At 41.2% G+C, this 24,555-nt stretch overlaps 1 protein-coding gene across 4 annotated transcripts in view; it reads left to right on the top strand.

Annotated features, from left to right (window-relative positions):
• Nucleotides 1–5,578: 5,578 nt before the first annotated feature.
• Herc6 (HECT and RLD domain containing E3 ubiquitin protein ligase family member 6) overlaps nt 5,579–24,555 on the top strand; it is a 54,926-nt gene continuing 35,949 nt past the window's right edge. The window contains exons 1-8 of one of the 4 annotated variants that reach the window (XM_076566866.1): nt 5,579–5,838; nt 7,919–8,078; nt 9,314–9,390; nt 14,373–14,600; nt 16,376–16,470; nt 18,776–18,903; nt 21,896–22,032; nt 22,502–22,569. In XM_076566866.1, coding sequence (XP_076422981.1) covers nt 5,646–5,838; nt 7,919–8,078; nt 9,314–9,390; nt 14,373–14,600; nt 16,376–16,470; nt 18,776–18,903; nt 21,896–22,032; nt 22,502–22,569 — 1,086 coding nt within the window. In that variant the 5' untranslated portion in view covers nt 5,579–5,645. Of the gene's footprint in view, nt 5,839–7,918; nt 8,079–9,313; nt 9,391–14,372; nt 14,601–16,372; nt 16,471–18,775; nt 18,904–21,895; nt 22,033–22,501; nt 22,570–24,555 lie in introns of all 4 variants that reach the window. The other 3 variants (XM_076566865.1, XM_042273403.2, XM_042273406.2) reach the window with 3 other exon arrangements.

Raw genomic sequence — 24,555 nt, 5'->3', positions numbered from 1 at the left:
TAGGATTGGACGAGGGAGCTAGGGGTGAGGTAGTTCTTTGAAGTTATTGGCTGGACTATAAGCGTGAAATTACTAATGGCTGATAGGGTGCAGGGCATCTATAGAGACATAAATTTTTACTCCCTATATTCTGTTTCGCCGAGCCCAGAATATATATATATTCAGATTTATTGTTCTGGTTCAGTCACTGGTCAGCTCTGGGTTCATCTACAAGTCAGCAGATACCTCACGATGGGGGCCAACTCTCAAGAGGGCTACTAATTTTTCCCTTCAACACTAAAACTAGACTCATGTAAGATGGGAATTCTGGGTAAGCAAACAATCATAGCAAATAAGATGATTATAAAAGGACATAATTTCATTAAATTTGTCATTTCATTAAAACCAAGATTAGCATTATTTAATCTCTTAAGAATATATCGGGTGCTCTGTTCTCTCAGATCCAATCCCCCATTCTCATCCCCAGCTCTATAACAGAATACCAGTGGTATCCTTCCTTGACTCCCTGCTCCCATCTCCTGTAGATCCCACAGATCTTCCCCTTTCTAACCTTGCTCACCTCACTCATTGCTTTTTCCAAGACTCAGCCCCAGAAGGCACTCCCTACTAACCCAAGGGCCTCTCTTCCCAGGGCAACAAGTAGGCTGAAGCTGGACCCATACCACTCCTACTGATCCTGAGATCCAAGCCCCCTGTCTCATCCCCATCTCTGTAGCAAGAACCAAGATGCAGTCTCCCTTTTCTTTCTGACCCCATCCTCGATCACAAAGATCTCCCCTCATCTTCCTTCCCTCAACTCAGCCCATTGTCCCAGCCTCCAACATCAGCAAGTGTTACCTGTGAATACACCAGCTCTGCAGACCAGGAAACAGGCAACAGCAGCTATCACACTCTACCAAAATTCAGAGAGGAAACAGAAATCAAGGAACAAAACACTCACCCAACAAAGACAAATGCATAAATCAGCACCTAGACCTATAATGTAAGAACACAATCAATATCAGCCAGGGTAATATGTCTCCACAAGAGCCCAACTAGCCTATTACAGCAGGCCTCGAATATTCTAACGTGGTTGAAGAACAAGAAAAAGATCTTAAAACCAACTATATGAAGATGATAGAGGTCCTTAAAGAGGAAATTAATAACTCCCTTAAAGAAATCCAGTAAAACACAAACAAACAGTATAAAGAAATAAATAAAACTGGTTAAGACCCAAATTTGGCAATAGAGTCAATAAAGAAAACCCAGACTTCTGAGAATTCTGGAAATGAAAAATTTATGAATTCAAACAGGAACTACAGAGGCAAACTTCACCAACAGAATACAAGAGATGTAAGAGAGGATCTCAGGATTTAAAGATACAATAGAAGAAATGGATATATGAGTCAACAAAAATACTAAACCAAAAAAAAAAAATCCCTGACACAAAACATCCAGAAAATCTGGACACTGTGAAAGGACCGCACCTAAGAATAAGTGGTATAAAGGAAGGAGAAGAAACCCAGCTCAAAGGCCCAGAAAATGTTTTCAACAAAATCAAAGAAGAAAATTTTTCTAACCTAAAGAAGGGGATGGCTATAAAGGTACAAGAAGGTTACAGATAACCAAATAGATTGGGCCAGAAAATAAAGTCCCCTTGCCACATAATAATCAATACACTAAACATACAGAACAAAGAAAGAATATTAAAAGCTACAAGAGGAAAAGACCAAGTAACATATAAAGGCAAACCTATTAAAATTACACTTGATTTCTCAATGGAGACTGTAAAAGCCAGAAGAACATGAACAGATGTCCTGCATACTCAAAGAGATCACAGATGCTAGTCCAGACCACTATACCAGCAAAACTTTCAGTCACTAAATAGAGAAAACTAGATATTCAATGATAAAGTCCAATTTAAACAATATGTGTCAATAAAGTCAACCCTACAGAAGGTGCTAGAAGGAAAATTTCAAACTAAGGAGGTTAACTACAACTGTGCAAACACAGGGAATAAATGTCCCCAGACCAGCAAATGGAAACAGACACACCCACATACACAAAACAAACACGTTGATTAATGGAGTCGAAATGAAGAACCAAAAATAAGTCCGCACACTTATAGACACATGATTTTTTATAAAGAAGCCAGAATACATACTAGAAAAAAGATAGCATCTTCTACAAATGGTGCTGGTCAAACTGGATGATTGTATGTAGAAGAATGCAAGTAGATCCCTACCTATCACCCTGCACAAAATTCAAGACCAAATGGATCAAAGACCTCAACATAAAACCCATTACACTGAACCTGTTAGAAGAGAAAGTGGGGAATAGCCTTGAAAATATTGGCATAGGACAAGACCTTCTGAACAGAACACCATTAATGCAGTCACTAAGATCCATAATTAATAAATGGGACCTCATGAAACTGAAAAGCTTTGTAAGGCAAAGGACACCATAATTTGAACAAAGTGGCAGTCTACAAAATGGGAAAAAATTTTTACCAGCTTCACATCAGATAGAGGGCTAATTTAGAAAACATGTATAGAACCCAAGAAACTTGGTATCAAAAACTCTAGATAACTCAATTAAAAGATGTGGTTCAGATCTAAACAGAGAATTCTCAATAGAGGAAACTCAAGTGGCTAAGAAACACTTAAAGAAATGTTCAACATCCTTTGTCACCAGGAAAATGCAAATCAAAGCTACTTTGAGATTCCATCTTATACCTGTCAGAATGGCTAAGATCAAAACACTCATCTATTGCTGGCTGGAGTGCAAATTTGTACAATCACTACGGAAATCAGTATGGTGATACCTCAGAAAGGTAGGAATCAATCTACCTTAAGACCTAGTTATATCACTCTTAGGCATATACCCAAATGACACTCCATCCTACCACAGGGGCACTTGCTCAACCATGTTCATTGCTGTTCTATTCATAATAGCCAGAAATTGAAAACAACCTAGATGTCCCTCAACAGAAAAATGGATAAAGAAAATGTGCTACATTTACACAATGGAGTATCACTCCGCTGTTAAAAAGTGACATTATGACATTTTCAGGCAAATGGACAGAATTAAAAAAAAAATCATCCTGAGTGAAGTAATCCAGACCTAAAAAGATAAATATGGTATGTGTTCACTTATATCTAGACATTAGCCACTAAATAATGATAACCAAGCTACAATCTGTAGACCCAGAGAGGTTAGGCATAGAGGAAGGAACTGGGGCTGGAGAGCACATGGATCTCCCTGGGATGGGGAAATAGAATAGATTTTGTGGGTAGGCTGGAGGAGGGATGAGAATGGGAGGATCCGGTGGGAAGGGGGAGAGAAGATGGGATTTAGTGAGGGAATGAAGGGAGGAGAACTAGAATTGAAGAGCATTTGAGGGGCAGTACAGAAACCCAGTTCAATGGAAACTTCCCAAAATACATGAAGGTGATCCCAATGAAGTCTCTAAATAATGAGGAAGATAGAACCCCAAATAGTTATCTCTTGTCTCCAAAGGAAGCTTCCAGCCCAGGATTGAGTTTCATCCAATTGAGTTGTTGGCTGAAAGGGTCCCTGTGAAATTCCCAAACAACCCAGGCTGTTGCCAAGACTATAGATTGCTCTCCACAAACAGACAGTGGGGCCCTCATTGCTGAAGACAACACCCACACAACTCATTGAACATAGAGAGGTCAAGCTGGAGCCTACATAGAACCTTCACCCCCATGTTCTAGTGTCTATGACATGGAAAGGTACTCTGCAGGCCACCAAAAGAGAAACATGAACACCAACCCAGCCACAAATCTGCCCTGCCTGAAAAATATGCTAGGGGGATGGTAGCACAAACTTTGTGGGAGCAACCAACTGATGTCTGACTTAAGGACCACTCATGAAGTGGAACCTATACTTGAAACTCCTTAGGTGACCAAGAACCAGTATCTAGATAGCTCACAGGCCTAGGGTAAAACCAAATACTACTTGCTTTGAAAAAACAAAAGTAAAAAGGTAACAATAAAATGACTCTTAATGATATTCTGCTATACTCTGAGATCAGTGCCTTATTCAGCAGTCATCAGAGAGGCTTCATCCTGCAGCAGATGGGAACAAATACAGAGACCCACAGCCAGGCATTATGCAGACAGACACAGAGAGAGAGAGAGAGAGTCGCCTTGGAACACACAGCTCTAAAGGAGGCATTTCCATTAAATTCCTCTCTTCAGAGCTCAGCAAATTGAACCCCGAAGAAGTGAAGACAGAAGGAGTGGGGGAGACAGAGGGGATGGAGGACACCAGGAGAACAAGATCCTCTAAATCAGCTGAACAAAACCCATCTGAACTCACAGAGACTGAAGCAGCAAGAACAGAGCCTGCATGGTCTGCACCAGGTCCTCTGCATAAGTACTTTAGTTTGCAGTTTAGTATTTTTATGGGACTCCTGAGTGTGTGAGTGAGGGCATCTCTGATTCTGGTGCCTACTCTTGGGCCTCTTTTATTCTTCTATTGACTTAGCTTGTCCAATTTTGTTATGAAGGCTTTCATTTCTCTGCAGCTGGACCCTGCCCTCAGCCTCTGCAATTGGACTCAGTTTTGCCTCTGAAGTTGGACTCAGTTGGACAACAGTTTCTTCCTTGCAGCTTAATTGGGGTCCATTATTGCATCCCAATAGGTTTTCCAGCTCTGACTTTCCAGGCCTCTTACCCCTTTAACCCCTTGTACACACTCCATGATCTATATATTCTACATATAGACAGATAGATTTACCTTGTGATGTTTAGTGTGGGATCTGAAAATTAATAATCAAGATTGGAATAAAAGAACCTCAGTCAGGGTTGACGAGGAAAGCAGAATCCCTGATAATTGACTGCCATTGAAATTGCTATACCTTGTGAATTTATTGTCACTTAATAAACCTGTCACAAACCTAGCAATTTGCCCAGAATAGCAGGACTCACAAGTGGCTTAGTTTTGGTGGAGATACTTCCTTCTTCCCTGTCTTCTGTGCTACTCTAGCACTTGAAACTCAAGCAGCCATGTTTTAAGATGATGGGGAAACCTGCAGAGACAACCAAACCAAACTAGTGGGAACTCATGAAAGAACGGCTGTGGAGCCTGCATGGGACTAGACTAGGCTGTCTGCATGGTGAGACAGTTGTGTAGCCTGATCTGCTTGGAGGGCCCCCTGGCGGTAGGATCAGAATCCATCCCTGGTGCGTGAGCCGGCTTTTTGGAGCCCTGCCCCTATTATGGGACACCTTGCATAGTCTTGAAGCGTGTGTGGGGGTGGGGGGAAGGGCTTGAACTTGCCTCTACTGGAAGTGCCTCCCCATAGGAGGCCTTGCCTTCTTGTGGGGAGGAGTGGGGGATGATTTGGAAGGGGGAGGGGGGAGGAGGGAAGAGGGAGATCTTTGGTGTCTAAAATTCTAAAATGAATGGACATTTTTTCTTAATTAAAAAAAAAAAAAAAAAAAAAAAAAAAAAAAGATGACCGGCAGGGGGAAGCCCGGTGGGAAAGCTGTTAGTGGCACCAGACAGGACACTCACACGAAAGAAAAAATCGTGACGTCAGAGACAGGGCAGCGTTCCTGGGAGGAGTTAGGGAGCTGGGTCACTCGCTTTAGGGAGCTCATTTGGTCCAGAGTCGCTGGTGACTGGGCTGTGCAGAGATGTACTTCTCCTGGGCTGGGGATGTCCTGCAGCCTCAGCGCCTGGAGGCGGGAGATGGCGGTGAGCTCTTGCAGGCATCCAGTGGAGAGCGCCACTCTCTGCTACTGTTCAGCAACCACAGGGTGTACTCCTGTGGGGACAACAGCTTGGGCCAGCTGGGCCAGAAGAGAGAGCAGAATACTGAACGGCCAGGTGAGTACCCAGCCCAGGAGCGAGTGCCTGGGGACGGGATGTGCACGCCTCCGTCGCTGGACCAGGGATACCTCCAAGCCGGTTACTCCGCTTTGAGATGCGCAAGTCAGTGGTTTCGTTTCCTAGAGCTCTAGAGTTTGTTTGCTTTTTGTTTCGGTTTCCAATTCCTCTTCCTTGAGAAACTGAGAGCTAATTAGAACTGCGTTCCTCTAGACAGAAATAAGGTCCCTCCCCCTTGACTTTCCAGACTTTGCGGGGGAGGTCTGTCTTCCAAACCAAGTGGGTTGCGCACCTCTAACTAGTTTAGCAACCCCCCGGGGCATCTTTTCTCCCAATTTTAAACAAAAGTATAAAAGTATACTTTTAAACAAAGTGCCTTTGCGCATTAAGGCTGTTATAAGAACCTAGACAAGAAACCACCTGTGGGACCTGTTGAGATGGCTCCATGGTGAAGAGTTCGGTTCCTAGCACCTTTGTGGCAGTTTACAATCACCTTGTAATTCCAGTTCCAGGGGATCTGATGCCTCTGTGAGTACCAGCACACACACATATGCACACAGTGACGCACACACACATACAAATAAATAAAAATAATACAATACTTTTAAAAAAAGAGGCCACCTGTAATCACACCAAGAGGCAGTTCTAATAGCAGGGCATAGTCCCTGCCTGTCTTATTTTCTGTGTATGTATTTGATCCTTAGAGACCCATGTCATTGTAAAGTATTGAGTTTGTATGTAAATAAGTTGTGCTTTCACCAAAACATCATAATCTATTAGGGGTTTTTATATATGATACTGATTCATATTCTTGTACATATGGATTTAACTAAAACTCTAGTTTGTCTTTTTGTTTGGTTTTTGTCATTTTACATGCTAGTCAATGACTCTACCATTGGGCTATACTATATTGCCCGGCCTTGACCATGTTTGATTATGTGTTTAAAGTAATTTGAAGAACTGGGTGGAAAATGAAAACTAGTCCTCTGTCCTTTTAGACGCAGTTCCTGGAAACTGCAAATTTAACAGGAAAAAGAAATTAACAGACAATAAAACAGCATGCAGTCCTAGTAATCTTTTACCTAGAGAGTAATGTGTGTGCATAGGAATTCATAAAAAGTAAATGAAACTCAAAGAGGTGCTTAGATTCAGGAACTTGTGTATTCTATTTATCAAAAGAAAGGTGGTTGGGACTTTACTGGGTAATAAATTATGTGGAACCATCAAGAAATAGCGATAGAGCACTTGCCAGACATGAATGAGACCCTGGGGTCAAACCCTAGTATTACAAAAACAGAATAGAGCACAAAAGAAGCAGAGAGAAATAAAAGGATAACCTGTGTACATCGATAACCTAAAGCATTAATTGGAGCATTTTGTCATTCATGAAGAGACCAGCACTGGAGTGTGAGGGCTCGGGCTACACTGAGGGGTGTGAGCAGATTCCAGCCAGAAATTCGTATACAGTTTAAGGGAGAAAGACAAAATAATGCTCCTGATTAAAGTGCTCAGAGCCTGGTAAAAGTTAGTGGGCAGCTTCTATTCTCTGTGTGGGGGTTAGCTGGGCGCATTTCAGTTTCATTTCCCTGGGCTGTGACTATCATTCTTGGCTGCGTTTCAGTTTGCTTACGTAGAAACTCAAAGTGGTCAAACCTTGCCAGCCAAGGTGTGTCCAGGAAGTCAGTATAACACAGCTGGGTTTCCACACATGTGGTGTGGACATACTGGATTGCTTCCTCCCGATGTTTGTAAGGACCTTAGACTTTGGTTTAACAGACGTTGAAAGAGACAAAGACTCAGGGTAAACTCTTCTTTTTAGAAGGCAATTGCTGTCTTAAACTCTTAGAAGCTTAGCCGGACAGTGGTGGCACACGCCTTTAATCCCAGCACTCGGGAGGCAGAGCCAGGTGGATCTTTGTGAGTTCGAGGTCAGCCTGGGCTACCAAGTGAGTTCCAGGAAAGGCGCAAAGCTACACAGAGAAACCCTGTCTCGAAAAAACGAAAAAAAAAAAAAAAAAAAAAAAAACTCTTAGAAGCTTATAATCTTATGGGGATTTTCTATTTGTTTTTGTTTCCAAAGAACCAATTCAGGCATTGGATTCTCTGCACACTGACCTTGTGAGCTGTGGGAAGGAGCACTCCATGGCTGTCTGCCACAAAGGAAGGGTCTTTGCATGGGGAGCAGGTTCTGAAGGGCAGCTGGGGATCGGAGAATTTAAGAAAATAAATTTAACGCCTACGTGAGTATTTTAATTCACTCCCTTTTCCAATGATTTTGAGTGCTAGGTATTCAAATACCAGGACACAAAGATGACTATAACGAAGGTATCCCTAGCCTCAAGGGTTAAAATGTGGTGAGAGAAGAAACCTCACTTTATTATCTTGTATCTGACGAAAGCAGTACCTCTCACATTAAACACACTCTGTGTATTTCCCAAATATTTTTGTAGAACCAGTTGATTAATTAGAGCCCTTGAAGGAGAAAGTAAGAATGAAATGATATATGATTCTTGAGTCCTAATTTTATTTATTGTAATATACATATGCAGATACACTTGGACTCCTATAATAAATAAAAACCAAAAACCACTATTTTAAGTATAAACCATCGAGATACCAAGGATTCAGAAAGAAACCTCACTTTATTATCTTGTATCTGACGAAAGCAGTATCTCTCACATTAACCACACTCTGTGTATTTCCCAAATATTCAGTGAATGAAATTGTGATGAGAAAGCCTAAAGGGACAAGCTGTCCTCTTCCATTGAAGCTCTAAAATACATAGGCCTTTACTGAGATAGAGTAAGGAGTTCAAGGTCATCCTTGCGTAGGGAGTCAGAGACCAGCTAGATCTATGTGAGACCCTTTCTTACCCTCCTCCCCTTAAATATCCTAAATCCCCCAAACACACACACACACACACACACACACACACACACACACACACACACACACACACCCCAAAACAAAACAACTGATACTTCGATTAGGAAGGAGTGCACAGCTGGTCCTCCTTAGGGAGTCAGATGCCTTGTTGCTTAGTGACCCACATGGTTGCATGTATGAGATTGCTGCTGTCCCCTACACTGTCCAGGGGAACTACAGCCACGAGAGTGGCATTAGCAGGGTAAGTGTGGGACAGAAGATTCTGTATGGCCTGATGAAGAGATACGAGAGGTGCAGAATAAGTGGGAGAACCCAATGCTACTCTGTCTTCACAAGAGAACAGAGATGGCCTGGGGTTCCTGGAGGCTGGGAGTGAGACCATTTCTCCAAGTAGCTAAAATCATAATAAGAAAGAAGGAAAAAACAGTTTGGCACTTTGGGGGAATGGCATTACAGAAGCATAAGAAAATAAAGTTGTTCCTTGAGCTTTGATGTATTATCTAGAATACTTTCAAATGTCTTTCATTTCTTTGATAATTCATCATAAACAAGGTTTAACAGACCTTTGTGGGTTTTTTTTTAATTATAGGAAAATAAAAGCTCTGACTGGCATAAAAATAATCCAAGTTTCCTGTGGACACTACCACTCCTTGGCATTATCAGAAGGTAAGAATACTTTGGGGACTTCTGAATGCCACTAGGAAATATTTTTAAATATAAATGATAACCATGGATTTTTAATCCACCAGGTTTCATGTTAATGCATTTTGACTATTTTTGTTTCTTTGTTTGTCTGTTTGTTTGTTTTCAAGACCAGGATTCTCTGTGTAGCTCTGGCTGTCCTGGAACTTCCTCTATAGACCATGCTGGCCTTGAACTCACAAAGATCCTCCTGCCTATGCCTCCTGCCATGTGCTGGAATTAAAGGCTTGCACCAGCACACCCAGCTGCATTTAGAACTTTTTAACTGTAGGTTTCATCAGATATGGTGTTCTTTTTTTTTTTCAAATGTCTTTGTTCTTTTTCAAAATAGCTGGCATCTCACCACAATAAGGGAACTCCTTTTCACAGTAACAGCCAACTTCAGCACTGCCTTTATGCTGAATGTCTTGTCCCCATCAGCAAACTGAAACTTGAGATAAAAGAAAAGTTGAGATGTCAATTCAGAATTGTATGTTTTCTTACTGATCTTTCTCATACTTCGTCATCCTCATCCTCGGCTCAGATTTCTTGATGGGAAAACTGTTTTGTGCGGTGTCTGGCGGCTTCACATTAAATGAACAGATGACTAGCAGAGAAAAAGGCACCCAGTTATTACTAATATTTTGGTGTGGGAGAATTCACAGAAAAGAAATGAAGCTAAAAGAAATACTTAGAACCGGGGACTTGCATAACACTTTCACAAAGGCAAGAGATTTGGGCTTCAGTGGATGAAAAGTGGCAGGGAAATGGTTAAAATTTGCCTGAGGAAAATAACTGAAGATAAAGGGGGTTTTAGTAAGATTTGTTTGTGCACATTTTTCTGAGAGCCAACTCTTTAATTCAGGGCTGAGAGTGGCTCTCTTCTCCCTGTAATTTTTCACAGGAAATACTGTATCATGTCTTGTTCAAGGGAGAGGAAGAGAGGGAGGGGGTTCTTCTCACACCTGCTGATTCTCAGTTGCCTTGCTTAAAAGTAATTCTGTCGCCACGGTGACAGTGACATATTTTCAGTTAGCGTACGCTGATTCCCTTGAAGTGACATGCAGTAGTTTCACGTTCTTTAGGCGATGTCTTATCATTGCGACTGCTTCTTTCACTGCTGAGCCTCAACTCTTTCTCATCTGTAGGAATACTGATGCCTGACTTACAAGCTGTGTAAGAAAATTCAATGAGCCGGGCGGTGGTGGCGCACGCCTTTAATCCCAGCACTCGGGAGGGCAGAGCCAGGCAGATCTCTGTGAGTCCGAGGCCAGCCTGGTCTCCAGAGCGAGTTCCAGGACAGGCACAAAAATACACAGAGAAACCCTGTCCCGAAAAACCAAAAAAAAAAAAAAAAAAAAAAAAAAAGAACAAAAGAAAAGAAAATTCAATGAGAGAATGTACATCGCGTGTCTTGAGGGCTGTTTACAGCATAGAGTGGGGCATTACACACATTAACCTCCATCCTCGCTCATTCTTTCTCTTAATGAGCACACTAAGTGCTAAGTTCTGTCATAACATTTTTCAAACTAATTTTTTGTGTCCCAGTACATGGTCTGTCTTATAGGAGTTTCTGTGGGCTACTGGGTGGAACTGTATATTCTTTTTTGTTGGGATGAATATTCTGAAGACATCTGTTAGGTCCATTTGAAGTATGATGTCATAAAATTCTGATGTTTCTTTGTGTATTTTTTTTCTCCATGTAGTCTCTATACCTCTCTATACTTAGAGAAAGCAGGGTGTTAACATCATCTGCTGTTATTGGGTTGATGTTAATCTGTGTCTGTGATTGTGATTGTATATTGTAATCCTATAGTTGCTATGAAGTTGTATGCACTAGAGTTTGGTCCCTGTATGTTTAGGATTCCAATGTTTTATCGGTTAACTTTTCCCTTGATTAGAATGAATAGAAGAATTCTAATTTGTTTGTTTTGAGTCTTGACCATCTCTTTGATTAGTTCCAGCTTGAAGCCTATTTTGTCAGATATTAAGACAGCAATGCTTGCTTGCTTCCTGGTCCCATTTGTTGGGAATATTTTTTTTCTATCTTCTCACTTTTGAGTGGTTCTTTTCCTTAAAGCTAAGATTATTTCCTTGTAGCTAACAGAAATATAGATTTTTTTTTTTTTTTGGTTTTTTCGAGACAGGGTTTGTCTGTGTAGCTTTGCGCCTTTTCCTGGAACTCACTTGGTAGCCCAGGCTGGCCTCGAACTCACAGAGATCCGCCTTGCTCTGCCTCCCAAGTGCTGGGATTAAAGGCGTGCGCCACCACCGCCCGGCTGATTTTTGTTTTTTAAACCCAACCTCTGTCTTTTAATTGGACGATCAAGTCCATTAATACTGAAATTTATTCTTTAAAGGTGTGTGTTGATTGTGGTCTTGTTCTCCTTTTTGGCTGTCTGCGTTCTTAGTCTTAGTTTGTGTTTTAGTAATTATACCTTCTTTTTTTTTTTTCTTTCTACAGTTTCTTAGCTTTGCTTATTCCTGTCTTCAGTCTGAAGTATTTCTCCCAGTATTCTTTGCAGGTCTAATTTTTACATATGAATTCTTTTAGCATGTTTGTGTCACAGAAAGTTTTTCTTTCTACTTCCGATATGGCTAATAGTTTCACTGAGTACATACAGTTTGTCATTTGTGGTTCTTTTAGAACTTGGATACATTGCTCCAGGTTCTTCTGGCTTTCCAAGTTTCCATTGAGAAATCGGCCATTATTATGATGGGTTTTCCTTTATTTTTTTCTTTCTTGCAAATTTCAATACACTTTCTTTGTTCTGTATATTTTAATGTTTTAACTATTGTATACTATGAGGAATTTCTTTCGTGGTCTCATCTATCTGATATTCTGTGTGTTTCTTGTGCTTCTGGGTAGGTCTTTCCTTAGTTCGGGGCTGTTTCCTTCTGTGACCATGCTGAAGTTCTGGCCTGTGACCTTCACCTGGGATCTGTCTTCTTTACCTGTGCCTTAGTTCCAAGATTTGGTCTTTTCATGCTTTCTCACAATCCATGCCCATTCCGTTCCTGTGTTTTAAAATAGTTTTCTCATTTTTTGCTTGTGTTGTCTAATTCTTCTACTTTTAGTCTTGATATTCCATCTTTTACTTGATCAATTCTACTTGTCAGCCTTTCCTCTGAGTTTTCTAAATGGGTTATTGAGGTGTGTGTGTGTTGTTTTTTTTTTTTTATTTCTGTCTCCATTCAGCTTGAGTTCTCTTCACTATTTCTCTGTTTTTATTGAATTTGGATCTCAAATTCTGTATTGTCTTTGTCGTTTCTCTCATGTCTGCTTTTTCCTGAACATCGAACAGGCGTTTCTTCTCTAAGTTCACCAAACTGTGTCTTTTTTTTTTTTTTTAACTCCTTGAATTCTTCGATGAAGTTTACTCTGTTCTTTCTCAGGTTCTGTACCTCAGCGCCCATGTGGTACTTCTCACTGAAGAACATTTCTATAGGACTGGTGGGTTTGGGGGTGTATGTGCTGTCTTGATCTTTCACATTGTTTTTGCAAGAAGACAAGGGTAGGAGGACTTATTTTGTTGGTTGTGTTTCTGATGTGGACACAGCAGGCTGTGAGGCAGGGCTCTGGTATAGAATGTGTGTACCAGGCTTGGTCTGGAGAATGGATCCACCCCAGTCTACATGGAGTGACCAGAGTGAGGAAGGGTCATGCCAAAGCATGCAGGACGGTTACCTGTGTCTCCTCATCACATGGGTGGGTTAGAAGGTCCTGGGTGGAAAGGAACCTGTTATCTGGTGAGTGGCTGGGAGCGGGGTGCGATGGGGTGCCAGGATCCCTGGCAGGCAGCTGCAGGGTGACCTGAATTGGGAATTGGACTTAAATGTTTAAAAGTTCACTTTGGCCATCTTTGGCAGAAAAGACTGTTGGGAGCAAGGGGGGAATGTGGGACACCAGTTTGAGGTTACTATAATTTCCCATGGTGACTTGGCTAAAATGGTAACAATTGAGAGATAGAAAAGGTTGTATTTTGCATAGATTTGGCAGCTGCAGGAGGGGGCTTAGGATTTTCTAGTTTGAATAATATAGAAAACACAAGTCAAGGACAATGCCAAGTATTTGATGGCAGAAAAGCTGTAAGAACACAGTTGCCTTTGCAAGGGAAAAGAATGGACACTGTTTGGAAGGGGATCCTGAATATGAATTTGACGACCTATGTGCCTTCCCTTTCACCAGAAAATTTTAGTCCCGTTTCCTCCTTTATCTTTGTTTTACTTTTGAAGGTTTGTAGAACTAAGTACAATACAGACAGTAGGAGAAAATCGTGTATTTGCAACACCATGGGCAAACTTGTAGGCTATTATAGTAGTAACCTAAGCCAAACATAAACAGACAAATACTACCTACCTCACTTTCCTGTAAAATCAAAGAAAACGGGACTCACAGAAACAGAGTAGAGTGGTGGTTGCCAGGAGTGTACAGGTAAGGGAAATGGAGTGTTCAGGGGCTACAAACTCATGTATAAGATATAGAAGGTCTGGAAACCTGTTGTCCCGTAATGTTCCTATCATTAACAATAATGCTTTATATACTTGTCATTTACTAAGAATGCAGGGTTTTGTTTTGTTCTGCCCTCTTGTATGCTTATTTTCTTGGAACTGGCCATTGAACCCGAGACCCTGCTTAGTCTGAGCACACTCTAGAACTATACAACCCAGCCCTGCAAGCAGAATTTGAAAACAACAGCAGCAAAATACCTGTGTGAGGCAATTTAATCAGTTAATTCTGGCATTTGTTTTAGAGTGTGTATGTATATTAGAATATTACCTCCACATTTCAAATATATATATATATATATATATATATATATATATATATATATATATATATATATTTCTTTTGTCAAGTGTACCTCAATAATACCTGAAAAAGAAGTGTGGAATTGAGTGTGATAGTTTTTACTATTTTGGTAATCTCATAGGTGTACAATTCCTAAATGTCCTTTGTTTCGTAGATGGCCAAGTGTTTTCGTGGGGAAAAAACAGTCAAGGTCAGCTGGGCCTGGGGAAGAATTTCCAGTCCCAAGCCAGCCCACAGAAGGTGAAGTGCCTGGAGGGAATCCCACTGGCTCAGGTGGCTGCAGGTGGCCATCACAGCTTTGCTCTCTCCCTCACGGGGACGTCATTTGGCTGGGGAAGTAACAGTGCTGGGCAGCTGGCCCTCAGTGGGGAAAAGATGGAAGGTAAGAAACTAGTTTTGTCCTTACAACAAATTGATATCCCATTGCAGCTGGAAGACTAGCCTGCCATAGGGCACATCGCAGTGGTTTCCAAACTGTCTTGTTGGCATTACCTGGAAAGCTCTATCAGTTTCCTATTGCTTCTGGAATAGTATCACAAAACTTTTAGCGACTTAAAGCAATGCACTTTGTATCTAGAGTCAGGAATCTGTTACTCGGTCTCAGCCAGCAGGGTTGCCTTGCTTCCTGAAGGTTCTGGGTGAGAATCCACTTCCGTATCTTTAACAGGTTCTATAGGGCTCTAGCATGAATGGGATATTCCCTGCGTCTTCAAAGCCTGTGGTGGCAGATTGAGTCTTTCTTAAATCATGTTATTGTGACACTGGCTCTTTTGCCTTGAGTTTCCTCAGTTAAAGGAGTGACATTGGGCCCACCTGGATCATCCAGGCTAATCTCCCTACTATAAGGTGAATTGATTAGCATTTTTAATTCTACTGGCTTCCTTATTGTCCCTTTGCCAAGCAACCTATCATATTTACAAAGCTCTGGGCTTGGGATGTAAACCATTGGTCTACCTTTAAAGCTCTTGATGCCCAGGTTGAGCTCCAGGCCCATTAGATCAGAATGTCTGTGCATGACAGTCGGGCTTCAGACATTGTTATGGATGTGGGAATCACTGATCACATTAGGGGAAATGACTAGTTCCTGTGCTAAGAAAAAAAAACAAGTCTCCCCAAAGTGTCCCTCTAAAATACAAGTCATTAAGAAATCTTCTCCAAGAACTCCGTTCTCCTCTGATCATCTCTTTGCATTTAGCTAATATATATCAGCACCTACTATGTGCCAGTACTTTGGAGAGCACTTACATCCCATCTAATACTTTTAAAGTAAGGTCTCTTATTCTCCATGTCACTAACACGTCTGTTCAGGCACTTACTATGCATCAGAAATGAATACAAATTATGATAACATATTGGGAGCTTGGCATACTCTAGGTCAATTGCTTTATATGTTCTAGAAGGCTAAAGGCTTCCAGAAATAAGTACTAAAGCGCAGGTTTTCCCCCTCAAATCATAATTTTTTCTTCCTAATACTTCTGAATGTTCACTTTTAAAATTATGTTGAGTTATAAGACAGAAATGTAGAGATTACAAAAGTTATAAAAATATAAAGAAAATTCTGAGATACCCCCCCACACACACACACACTGAGTGTAGACAAATTTCTAAATGGTCTTATTAAATAAAAAACACAGAGCCAAATATAGGGGTGAAAGCCTTAGAGAGATCAGGGAAATAGGGAAAACCATAGCCAACCTCACCTCACCAACTCTGCAGCTTCCAAATGCGAGCTACTTCCTGCCTTACCCACACCTTTATTGCCTTGCTGTTCTACCCTCTCTTTGGCTTTCTTAGCCCAGCTACCTCACTTCCTTGTCACTGTCTGTCTGTACAGACCTCCAGGTCTCTATGGTTGGTACTGGGATTAAAGGTGTGTGTTACCACACATGGCCACACCTAATATGGCCTTGAACACACAGAGACCCTGCCTGCTAAGTGATAGGATTAAGGGCGTGTGCTGCCTGACTTCTTGTTTACTGAAACCAGCTGGCCTTTTCCCTTTGATCTCCAGACAAGCTTTATTAAAGCACAGATAAAATATCACCACATTTCAGCACAAATAAAATATCACCACACCAGAGCCTCACTTGGTAGCGCAAGCTGGTCTCGAACCAACGAACCTGCCTCTGAATCTTCTTCTGTTCTTTCTTTCAGCAGTGCAAATCCACAAGCCTCATTCAATTGGTGCCCTGAAGAATCTGGGTGTTATTTACATTAGTTGTGGTTATGAGCACACTGCAGTGCTTACCCAGGTAATCCAGAATGTGCTTCTCCTTTTTAGACATCAGAGAAATATGAAAAAGATATGTGTGCTGTGTATTGTTTGATCCTAGTGTGTCCAGGTTGCTGTCACAAAACCCTATCAATTGAAGAGCTTAAAGGCATACTTTTCACAGCTCTAGAAGCTGGGGTGCCCAAGATCAAGGTGCCAGCAGAATTACACACAATGATGGGTGACCTTCTGATTCCTAGATGACAGTTTCTGTGTTCTCATGCAGTGGGAGGGGTCAGGGTGTTCTCTCCTGAGTCTTCTTTTTTTAAAGAGTATAACTTCATTAATGAAGGATTTACCCTTATGACTGAATCATCTACCAAAGGTCCTCTTCCACCTCCTAATAGCACTATATTAGAAATTATGTGTAGCACGAATCTTAAAAGTTCTTATTAATAAAAACAAACCTGGAGCTGGGTATTGGGGTGAATGCTGGAAGATCAGAGAAGCAGAAAAAGCCACACAGCCACCTCACCTTGCCAATTCCTCAGCTGATACTGTTTCCTCAGACTGGATGTCTCTCAGCTAAACTGTGCTGTTCAAAAGCCTAAAAGCTTAACCAGCTTTAGTTCCTGGTCCTCATGCCTTATACACCTTTCTGCTCCTGCCATCACTTCCTGGGATTAAAGGTTCTTGTTACCTCCCTGGCTGTTTCCAGTGTGGCCTTGAACTCACAGAGATCCAGGCAGATCTCTGCCTCTGAAATGCTAGGATTAAAGGCATGTGTGCCACCATTTTCTGGCCTCTATGTCTAGTGGCTGTTCTGTTCTCTGACCCCAGATAAATTTATTAGGGTGCACAATATTTTGGGGAACACAATATCACCACAATTATGTTTTGTTTTAAAGATTTATTTTGTGAATTCAAATGTTTTGTCTGTATGTATGGCTGAGCACCACACACACACAGTGTTCATGGAGGCCAGAAGAGGGGGCAGATTCCCTGGAACTGTCATTACATACAGTTGTTAGGCTCTTTGTGGGTACTGGGAACAATAAGTGTTCTTAACTACTGAGCCATCTCTCCAGCTTCCGGAAATTAGGATTTTAAATTTATAAATTTGAAAACACAAATGTTCAAATAGGACATAAGATGAATTTCAATATCAAAACATACTATTCAATGTTCAAATATATAAAGTGGAAAACTGAACTAAGTATAAATCAGGAAATATTTCAAGGTACTGTAATAGAAGTTAATGTAGCAGCTAATCTTTTAGGTCATTATTCACTGTCAATATAGGTCTACAGAAAAATTTGTTTTATCATTTTTGATAATCCACTCCACAGACAAGAACACTCTTTGTTACATTCCTTGCTTGATACAATGACAAGCCAGTTTTGTTAGACTTTTCCTCTGCCTCTTCTCCTGGCTGTTCACTGTATTCCAATGAGCCAGATTCTTCTCATCAGCATAAGCAACAGACTTGAAAATGATTTCTGTAATTTAAATGCTTGTTTAAAAACTGTACTCTGCAGGACCAGGTAAAGTATCGATGGTAGAACGCTTGCCTTGTTGTTGCTGGAGTTGATTTTTGGTGCCAGAAAAAGAGTTTATACACAAAATGATTTTTAAATTTTATTATTATTATTAACTACTATTATGTTCAATAGATAAAAAGGACCTTAGGAATGCTACAGAAGTGCTCTACCACTTAGCTACATCCCTAGTTCACCAAATTATTTTGTTATTTTTATTACTTGTTTGAGAAACCATGACTTAAATTAGGAAACCTCAATTGTTTGAATTATTAATTCAAATTAATTATTAATCTTAGTAGATAAGAGAAAGCTAAAAGTGTGTGTGTGTGTGTGTGTGTGTGTGTGTGTGTGTGTGTGTGTGTACATGAGTACAAGTGCAAGAGGATTTAGATTTTTAGATTCCCTGGAGCTAGAGTTCCAGGTGGTGGTGAGCTGTCTGCCATGGGCGGTAGGAGTCCAACTCTGGTCCCCTGCAAGAGCAGTCCATGCTCCTAAGTGCTGAGCCATCTCTCCAGCCCCTCTCTTAGCAATTTCAAGTGTGTAATGTACTTTTAACATCTTCAAAGTGCATAATTTTAAAGAAAATCCTGTAAATAAATTCATAAATAATTTTTGGAATAACAAAATGATTTGAGGTAAATTTTTGGAATTCATAAATAAATAAATGTAAATAATTTTGGGATAAATTATGGAAATTTATAAATAAATTTATAAAATATACAAACCAGTTTCACATATTGCTTTTATCTTGAGACAGTTATATTTTGAAACATGAAATTAACCTGACTCCTTATTTTTAAACAGGATGGACAAGTGTTTATATTTGGAGACAATAACTCTGGGCAGCCACAGCGCAGCCCCAGGAGTGAGAGAAGAGGCCCACAACTCGTGGAAGGAATTGGCGGCCGCGTTTCTAAGATAGAGTGTGGAAGGTATTGAGCCTTTTTTAAAAGTTTGAATAGAAAGTATTAATTTTTTTACTTAGAAACCCAAAAACATGTGGCTACACTTTTAATAAAGCATTGTTTCTTGAAAATTTACTTCTTTCAAATACATTTTAAAATTTTCAATTCTATTAATCATTATGTAACGAATAATTATTAGAAGTTTAGTATCTACAGACCACCTTACTGTGAGTAGAGGGTTGGAGAGAGTTAGGTAGCAAAGGTGGTAGTGTGTGCCCGCTAAAGTAGGTAAGAGAAATTAATCTCATGCATGCAGAACGTGATGACTATTTGCATATATTCAGTGCTCCATATAACCTCATTGTGAGGGGATTTTGAATACTTGTATATCTAATCCGGCACATTAAAATGTAAAATGCTTGAATTTAGAACACATGGAATAGAATATGGGACTCAGAAATAAATTTACACAGATACAACTACCTAGTCCTTGATTGCGAAGACAAATGGTGCTAGTAAAATGTGTGTTCTGGATATCCACCTGAAGGGAAATGAAGTTAGAGTCCTATCTCTCACCCTGCGCAAAAATTAATTCCAAGTGAGCCTGGAAGGTAGCTCAGAGGTCGTATCCCGAGGACCTGTGTAAACACTGGGGGCGGGGGCTATGGCAGTCCACCTGTAATTTCAGCCTTGGAAGGTGAAGACAAGGCATCCCCAAGAGACTAGTCATATCAGCAGTCTTTGGCTGGGTTCATGAGTAGACCCCCCCCCCCCCGCCACCTTAATGAATAAGGAATAAAAGTGATGGACATCACATCAGCCTGGAGCCCCCACAGACAACACGTACATCTGCCCACACTCATATGGGCATGCATACCTACATGCATGGACCCCATACATATACAGATACACGGAAAAGAAAAAAAAAGTCAACTCTAGTGGATTACAGACCTTAATTTGAAACCCGAACCCCTGAAAGTGCTAGAGGAGGGCAAGAGGAAAATCCTTCAAGACACAGGCATGGTAGAACTTTCTGGACTCCAATAGAACAAAAGTAGCTCCAGGAAGTAACAACTTGACTTGCCTGGCATTTGAAAGCTTATGCAAAGCAAGGGAATCCGCCTGCAGAGTGAACAGCCAGCCTACAGAATGAGAGAAAATCCTCGCCAGCTACTTCAGACAGAGGGCTACGATCTAGCACATAGAAACAAACCCAAACTGCTAATAAACGGGCCATGAAATGAGTGCATAGTTCTCACAATAGGCCACACAAACGACCTGTAAACATTCTTAGCCATGTTTAACTTCTGTAGCCTTTGAGACTCCACCTCACTGGTGTCAGAATGGCTGTCACCAAGGCAAAAAGCACCAGGAGTCTTGGCGAGGCTAGAAAAAAATCCAGTGCTGGTGGAAGTGTAAACTGGGGCTGTCACCATGGAAACTAGTCCAGAGATTTCTCAAACATTTAAAAGTAGAATTACCATTTGACCCAGCTGTAGCACGCTTGGGCACACATCCAAAGGACTCTATATCTTACCACAAATACTTGCACACTGTTCACAAAAGCAAGGAATGTCAGCCTAGACGATGGATAATGAAAATGTGATAAACATGTACAGTGGGATTTTCTTCACTATCAAGAAAAATGGAGCATGAAATTTTCAGGAAAGTGAATAGTTCTGGAAATTACCATATTAAGAGAAGTGACTCAGACTCAGAAAGACAATGTTCTCTCTCACGCCTAGCTTAGCTTTTACTGTTTGTCTGTGTGTATGCCTGTGGGTGAAGGCGTGATGGGTCATGAAACTATAAAGGGAACCAAAAAGGGGAGGAAAGACGTGTTGAGAAAGGAGGGCAATGGAGTCCATGTGACATGAAGGCAGAAAGGGTGCACCAGGGGTGGATGGGTAAGGGAGGAGGAACCCAGAGAGCTGTGAGCAAACACGGCGAAGAGGGTCAACAGAAGACAAACGATTGGGAGTATCATGATGCAGCCTACTATTCTGTATGCTAAGTTTCAAAAATGAAGAATAAAGGCATGAAATACACGATATGTAGCTCAGCTGGCAGAGTGCATGCCGGTAGAGTAAGGGTCTGAGAAAACGCTGAAGGAAGACCCCAGACTCAAATAGTATGCAAAAGCAAAGAACGTTTATTCTGCAGAAACAGCCAGCATATGCAGGATCAGCCACTTGTACAAAATGGCGACCATGAACAAAGGCATGCAGGTCCTTTGAAGCAGTTAGGGGAGTTTCAGGAGCAGTTGGTCATCTAAAACATAAATGGTTAAGCAAGCAACAGTTACATTAGTATACTTTCAATTGGCTAAAGTTTGGTCTTACCATTTTTGGACATACTTGCCCAAGCTTGGGCAAGTCCGACGTGACTCAGTAGAGGGCTGCAGGTCTTGTCCTTGAGACACTGTGGAGCTGACTAAGGTCTTCTATGTGCTTTTTCCCTGTCTCTGAATGCAAAGATGTTGTGGATAAATGGCCCTTTGTTGTGAGAGACTTGTTTTGCCCCTCTCAGAGAACTGAAACCTAAATTCATTTGTGAGTGGGAGAGTTTAACCTCTTCATTAGCACTCACCAGGTCCTGAAGGAGATTCCTACAACCACATACACTAGACGTGGTGGTAGTGGTACCAGGTGTGGCGGTGGTGAACTACGCTTCTAAGTCCAGCACCAGAGAGGTTAAAGGCAGAAGGATCAGAAAATGAAGATTATCCTATGAGATAGTTGCAAGCCTGGTCTACGTAAGAGTTGGTTTTAAAACAAAAACAAAAAAGACACATGGTAGGATCCATAGTAAATCCCCATTGCTAGTACTATTTTGAATATTACTATAAGTTAATGACACCTGTCTAGTGACGTCACCTAGTTCGCTGCAACACTAACACTGTAATGAGACAGTTGGCTGCATGGCAAAGATAAGTCTGTGGTTTCGTTTTTCCTTGATACCATGAGAGTCTGGTTCTTCAGAACATCATATTATCATTGTATCGTTTTTTATGTTGTAGTTATCACACCATTGCATACGTGGACACCACTGGTCAGGTGGTATCTTTAAGCCATGGACCAAGTCCCACAAGCAACCCATCTCATCAGGAGGTCCCAGCAGAGAACTCTGACATCACCTGCCTGCTCTCTGCAGAAGGTATGAGTGCTCCCACTAGCTCATGGCTGATTGACTGAAGGAGACATACCATGTAGCCTTCCTCCATAGGATCCCACTGAACTATGATTATGGTTCTTAGCTCTTTTATTTTAAACTGCTGCATTTTTCCCCATGGAGTAATGGGCAATCATTTCTAAAGACTTAACCAATACAAAAGAAGACATTAAGTTGGTTACTTAACTATTTTAACAACATGCTTTGATATATTGAAGCAAACACCTGAGCATGCCAACCCCAATTCATTATGCAAATGCCTAGGCAGCTAAAAGGTTTATTGAATGAATAAATAGCATTTTCTGTGGTCAAAATTCAATTGTTAGGCTATTTGTAATAAAAAAAAATTAGGAGAGTGTAAATTTCCAATAAATGAATAAATTTGACTTAGTTATGTATAGGTTAATTTTTTTTCCAGGTAAAACTCTGAACATGTCTGTTTTACTTTTTTTAGACCTCATGGATGTTCAAGTCAAAGACATTTTTGCTGGAGCACATGCCAACTTTGTGACAACTCATCAGGTATGTATTACTTCTTTTTAAACTTTTTTTTTCCTCTAGATTTCAGGAATTATTTCTTTTTCTGGCACTGGGGAAACAAACCCAGAGTCTTGTATATGCTAGGCAAGCGTTCTCCCCTAAGCTATACCCACCGTTCCCTAAATTTCAGGCTAGTGTTTGAAACGGTATATTTTTCATGTTTTCAGATTTCTTACTAAATGCACTCTTCTGTTAGAATGGTTTTGAATGTTAGAATGGTGGGCAATTTAACAAGACCTTGCCTCAAAAAATGAACAGGGGGCTGGGGATGTGGTTCCATGGGAGAATACTTGCCTAACATGCAGAAGCCTTGGATTTGATCCCAAAGTGGGGATGGCAGGAGATGGATGGGGGCAGGGAGAGGAAGGCTTAGGCCAAAAGAAGAGAAGGAGGACAGGACAGGGACGATGCCTGCAACAGAGAGAAAAAGGAGTACAGAATCGGCTGTGGGGTAAAGCTTGGAACACGGGGGAGGAACAAAGAAGTCACAAAAGAACAGTTTCTGACATGAGATCCAGGAGGTGGCTTATCCAGAGAAGCAACAGCACAGAAGTCCGGTCAGAGGGGCACCAAGTGTAATTTTCCTTTGGGAAAGGGAAGATCTAACAGAAATCGAGAAACCTGCCTGGGGTGGGGTCAGAACAAGAGGAGGAGAGGAAGTTTTGTGACAACTGAGGCATTCTGACAGTAAAGTAAATTAGAAGATCACGGGAGGGTTTCTCATGATTCACTGAAAGAATGGCCAAAGAACGTCCCAGAGCAGGAGGGAGAACATGGAGTCCAGTGCAGTATCAGTTTGTTTCTCTGTCACTGTGATAAAACACCGTGACCAAAAGCAAACAGGAAATGAAAGGGTTGAATTGCCTCATAGCTTACAGTCCATCATGAAGGGAAGTCAGGGTAGGAACTCAAGGAAGGACTCGGAGACAGGAACTGAAGTAGAGACCATGGAAGAACACTGCTTACTGGCTTGTTCTGGCTTGTTCTGCTACCTTTCTTATTACCCCCCCCCCCCCCGCCCCCGAGACTTGCCTGTTGGAGATGGCACCACTCACAGTGGGGGCTGGGCCTTCCCACATCAATTATTAATCAAGAAAATGCTCTAGACACACACACACACACATACACACACACACAAAAAAAAAAAACAACAACAAAAAAAAAAAAAAAAAAAAAAAACAACCCCACAGGCCAATCTGATAGAGTCAATTCAACTGAGATCCCCTAAGCTTTATGTCAAGTTGACTAAAACTTTGGTAAGTGCAGAACTGAGATGTCTGAGCAGATGACAGCAGATGGGGGTGAGTTGCTGATTAGTTATTGCTTGATGACCAAAGCTAACGTGAGTGTGAGAGAAGCAAGGGCATGTGAGTAAGGCAAAGGGAGATGTGCAGTAGTTAGAGAGAGAGAAGGAGAAAGGAGAGAGAGACAGAGACACAGACAGACAGACAGACTGTCTTTGAGAATGTCTATTTGAAATTTGTGACTGAATGTGGTGGGTCAGCATGCTGTGAAGTTATCTTCAGTGGTGTTAGACATGTGGAATTGACTTTGGAGTAATCCAGACTTGAACGTAATGACAACTGGAAATTTGCAGTACGGTAAGGGAGGCAGAAAGGAGTTGTGGGAATGATTAGAGTAGTGAAGCCTAGGCACTAGGCTAGTTGAAGAAGAGTAAGATCGGGATCACAGAGTCTGAGAACTGAGTACATGAAAGAATGCTGCACTGGGAGCCTCACTTGAAAGGAAATGAATTAAGAAAATGGTATGTGATGGTCAGAAAGACTTTCAAACTGATGCTTAAAATGGAGCAATTGCTAATGATAAAGTCCAGTTTATGTCCAAGAAGGAAAGTGGTGCTCTTCAGTGAAGTGTGATTTTGCATCCTAACAATCATTTGGAGGTGTCTTCAGACATTTTAGGTTGGTACATTGATTGACAGTAGCTGCTACTGGTATCTAGTGGGTA

This window comes from Peromyscus maniculatus, chromosome 3, assembly GCF_049852395.1.
Source record: "Peromyscus maniculatus bairdii isolate BWxNUB_F1_BW_parent chromosome 3, HU_Pman_BW_mat_3.1, whole genome shotgun sequence".
In the NCBI taxonomy this organism is placed as follows: Eukaryota; Metazoa; Chordata; class Mammalia; order Rodentia; family Cricetidae; genus Peromyscus; species Peromyscus maniculatus.
This window is presented reverse-complemented; position numbering and strand designations above follow the sequence as displayed.